Source organism: Quercus suber, unplaced genomic scaffold (genome assembly GCF_002906115.3).
Source record: "Quercus suber isolate HL8 unplaced genomic scaffold, Cork oak 2.0 scaffold_169, whole genome shotgun sequence".
Taxonomy (NCBI): domain Eukaryota; kingdom Viridiplantae; phylum Streptophyta; class Magnoliopsida; order Fagales; family Fagaceae; genus Quercus; species Quercus suber.
In genome coordinates this window covers 1,052,859-1,056,946 of record NW_027069629.1, presented here as the reverse complement: position 1 = coordinate 1,056,946, position 4,088 = coordinate 1,052,859, and the positions used below count along the sequence as shown (strand labels likewise).

Sequence of the window (4,088 nt, the reverse complement as noted above, 5' to 3'; positions counted from 1 at the left end):
ATAAGAAGGAAGCAAAAGTAAAAAGTAGGATAATCTTCTTTTGAAAATATTATCCAAACCCGCATGTAAAGCAAAGCCTATTCAAGTTGATGAGGTGGGAAACATACATATCTCCCAAGCTTTTGTTCCTCTTACTTTAGAAACTTTCTTGACGCTAGATCAATGTCATTATCATATGTCAATTCTTTACATCGTTTGTGTCTTCCAAGTTCCAAGTTCTCAATGTCATCAACTCCGACAAATTTGAAAATTGAAAAAGCAAATAGTTATTAGCTTTTCCATTAGCTACACGTAGAAAATTTGGAAATTTGGTAAAGAATTTGACCATGGTAGAGCAAACGCAAGAACCAAAGTCGGCAAATAAAAGAATTAAAACTCAAAAGCAGAACCAATCATTATAAAGACCTGGCAAAGATTCTCGTCTCCTTTTTTTTTTGTACCAACAATTGATGAAGATAGTACAACTTTCTGTTAAAATAAGTACAATTTTTTTCCTAATTATACTTTACTGATCAACAACCAAGGAGACCACCCCATTGACTAGCTTCTCACTCTCTACAACCACCACATTATTAGACACATTGGTCACTGCATGTGCTGTAAATTTAGGCTCTCCTAGAGTGTGAAATGAGTACTGCAAATGACTAATCCTGTTGGGAAATAGCAGCATCGACGAAAAATCAGCCACCCACCTTGTCCCATTTCCGGCCACCCTTAGTTTTCCAACTGTTGATTTCAAGCTCAGACCATTCACATTGTTCCTATCAATCACCACTTGATCAATGTCAGTGAATTGTCCATCCAATGTTATTATAGGCACCATACTTTGCCCTGGTCCACTACTAAACATGTTATCCACAATGTTTAACCCTGAAATTTTACCCTTAATCGATTTCAATACCACAGTAGCATCCCCATAGAAGAATCCATTAGTAACATGGACTTGAACTGGGTCTTCCATGACTATAGAATTGTAATCCAAGTAACAATTATCAATTCTAGTTTGTGAATATCCACCTAGTTTCACCAATATTCCAATTCCACCGAAAAATGATGCCTTGTTGTAACAATGTACCCCTGTGATTATGTTTGCCTGACCTCTTAATACAATTCCAATTGCTGCTGAGAAAATTGCAACATCTGTGACTGCATTGTCATTACTTGCTAGGTCAATGGCAGTGCCTGAGTAATTCCTTTCATTTTTATCACCACCAATTGTTGAGTGTTGTCCAAGAAAGCAGCTTGATATGAAGGTTTCATGGCCTTTTTGCACTAGAATTCCTTGGGTTGTGAAGTGGAGAAAGAAGCAATTGTTTATACGAATTCTAGCTGAATCAACAATGTAAATCCCTCCTCCTCTGTAGCTTGAATCAAAGAGTATGTCCCGGAAGGTGATGTCCTCATAGTAAAATCCAGCATTTTTGACCTTATTTTCTGTGTTTGGAGAATTTGGTGACCATAGTTCAATGAGGTGTCGATCACCAGGAAATGTATCTGATGCTCTCAAAGTTCCTCCTTGTACCTAATTGACCATGCCAATATCATCTAAGTTAAAATAATTGTTTTTGGGTGAAAGAGAATGAACTTGTTGAACTACTAATTATTTAAAATAATTGGGAAAAGAAGTTTATTATTCTTTAAAAGTATTTGAACATTTCTTTCGGGTATATAATTTCTCTATATTATTGCACATATATAGTACTACGCTCTTGACTAAAATATTATAAGTTGTTATTTTTTAAAGAAAAAAGTTAATAGATGTTTTAAAGATACTGTTTTAAGCTTTAAAAAAAGTTTTGATATAAATTTCATGAAAAATGTAAAAAGACGTTAAAAATCAATTGCATTTTTCTTTTTGCATTAAAATTTTTTAAAAACATTTTATAAACTAATATCTTTAAATTATTTGTTAACTTTTCTCTATTAACAATTGGTCTAAGAGAATAGTTAATCATATGACTTTTTTTTTTCTATGTTTTCACTGTCTTTGATATTGTTGTAAACTAGTAGGGATTATAAAGAGAGAAAAAGGACAAAAATTTGAATTTTTGAATGAATTTGATGTTGAAGGTAGAGAGTTTAACGAAGCATTAATGACGAATATTTTTTTTTTTTTTTTTTTGAGAAGCATTGATGAATATTAAGTAGCAAAAAGGGGCAGTTCCGGTGTTTAATGCGCGTCCCTGCATGGAAGGCAGAGCACAGGCTGTAACATGCAATGCAACGTGGCACGTGCAACACTTTGAATGTTAATCTATGAAATGCACGTGTATCAAAAACGGATTCAACAATACAAAAGTGTTTTAAATGAAAGGAAATGAGATATTTACAATATTTTTATAATAAATTTTAAGTGGTAGGTTATTATTAGTTATTATTGTTAGGGTAAAAAAGTAATTTTAGTATTAAATTCAAATTTGAACTTATAACAACTAAATACTTATGATTTGTTATAAAAATATTGTAAACATAGCACCTCTCTTAAATTAATATCTTGTACTAGATTTTTTTTTTTCAAAAATAGTTATATTATATATAGTGTCAATGAAAATAAAAAACACACCATCACAATGAATTTGTGTGTATATTAAAAATAATAATTAAATATAAATTATTCCTTAATTACTATTTTCTTTAATTTATACCTTTAGGACAAACTATTTTTTTTAATTACTCATAACTATTTTTTTTTTTATTAATGAGTATATATATAATACACTTTAAACAATCTTGCACAAAAGTCATAAAAAAAAAAATTAAATAATGCTACTACTAAGCAGCCAAACCATGCCTTAATCCTAAAACAATAACCGATAGGCGTGAAAGCTAGAGTCACGATAAAAAATTCACAACATTCTATTTACCTAGTTTTGTCTAATTTTTACATACGAGTAATTAAAATTAAAATATAAGTAAGATATTACAAATTTTACTATAATGATTTTACAAATTTACGTATCATCAATCATAAATTTATTGGAGGATGATGTGAAGTTATGAATTTATATTGTCACTATAACTTTAATTTATTGCAAGATTGGTGTCCTGGTCCTAGAAGGCTAAAACAATACTAAAAATGATAGGCACACAGCTGAATTCACACGCAGTTAGAGAGACAGCAGAAGAACTCACGCAGGCTGAGAGAGAGACTTACCACAATATTGCCACCACCAGAAGAAGGAAACCTTATTGGTTTACTAATTTTGTAGTTTCCACCTTGCAAATCAATGACTACACCACCAAAGTCACTGATCCCAGGCAACAATTCCAGTCCACTTCTCAATTGAAAAGCATCACCCAAAGCTTGCAATATTGCATCACTACTGTCTTTTGTCCCAGTTGGGTCTGCTCCATAGGCAATGGGATTGAATTCCCTCCCAGTCTATAACACATTCAAACCAGAACATTGAAAAGAAAAAAATCAAAACAACAAACAAGAAAGAAGACAAGCATAATAATAATAAAGATGTGGAAGTATTTTCTTTTACCCTTTTTTTGTTGTGTTTAGCCTTTTGTGGTGGTATCAAAGGTGGCTTAGTAGGAGAAGAGGCTACTTTGGCTTCAAGCTTTTCTAGCAACTTTGATAGCCTTTGCTCTCTAGGGGAACATAGAGCTTCTTCTGCCAACAGCAGTATTAGAAAGCTTAATACCAAAAAGGCCTTCATTGTTTTTGAATTGCTATCCTTTTTTTTGTCTCTGCAGGCTTGAAAAGGAATATATATAGCATCAGAGAGAGGGAGAGGTAGGTAGGTGTTTTCTATTTCAAAGGTTATCTAGGAAAATTTTAAGGAGAGAATGTTGCGTGCTTATAGTTTGTTGTTGTTATTGTTGTAAACTTGTAATCTCTTTTAAGGGTTTTTTTTTTTTTTTTTTAATGAATTAATTAATTTTTATAAGCACACATATAGATTCTAATAATGGGTTGTACGTAAGGCTAAGATAAGAAACAAAATTAATCCCAAAGTTAATATGGAAATTAATCCATGACTTAAACTTACCCAAAAGAAAATAATAAGATTATAATAATTTGAGAGAATGTTATGTTTCTTTTTTTTTTTTAAGTTCCATAAATTTAAAAAAAAAATTGT

General features: G+C 31.4%; 1 protein-coding gene across 1 annotated transcript; it reads right to left on the bottom strand.

The window, feature by feature from the left end:
• Positions 1-505: 505 nt before the first annotated feature.
• On the bottom strand, positions 506-3,665 carry LOC112009970 (polygalacturonase QRT3-like). Its single transcript, XM_024042324.2, has 3 exons — positions 3,489-3,665; positions 3,155-3,382; positions 506-1,522 (listed from the first exon to the last, which is right to left on the bottom strand). Exons 1-3 carry the CDS (start codon positions 3,663-3,665, stop codon positions 506-508), a joined length of 1,422 nt encoding a protein of 473 aa, XP_023898092.1.
• Positions 3,666-4,088: the final 423 nt, after the last annotated feature.

Coding starts and splice junctions, on each gene's coding strand:
- LOC112009970 (XM_024042324.2), bottom strand. CDS start 3,665: ATGAAGGCCTTTTTGGTATTAAGCTTTCTAATACTGCTGTTGGCAGAA. Junction 3,383..3,488: donor CTAAACACAACAAAAAAAGG/GTAAAAGAAAAT, acceptor AATGTGTTATAG/ACTGGGAGGGAATTCAATCC. Junction 1,523..3,154: donor CTGGTGGTGGCAATATTGTG/GTAAGTCTCTCT, acceptor ATGGTCAATTAG/GTACAAGGAGGAACTTTGAG.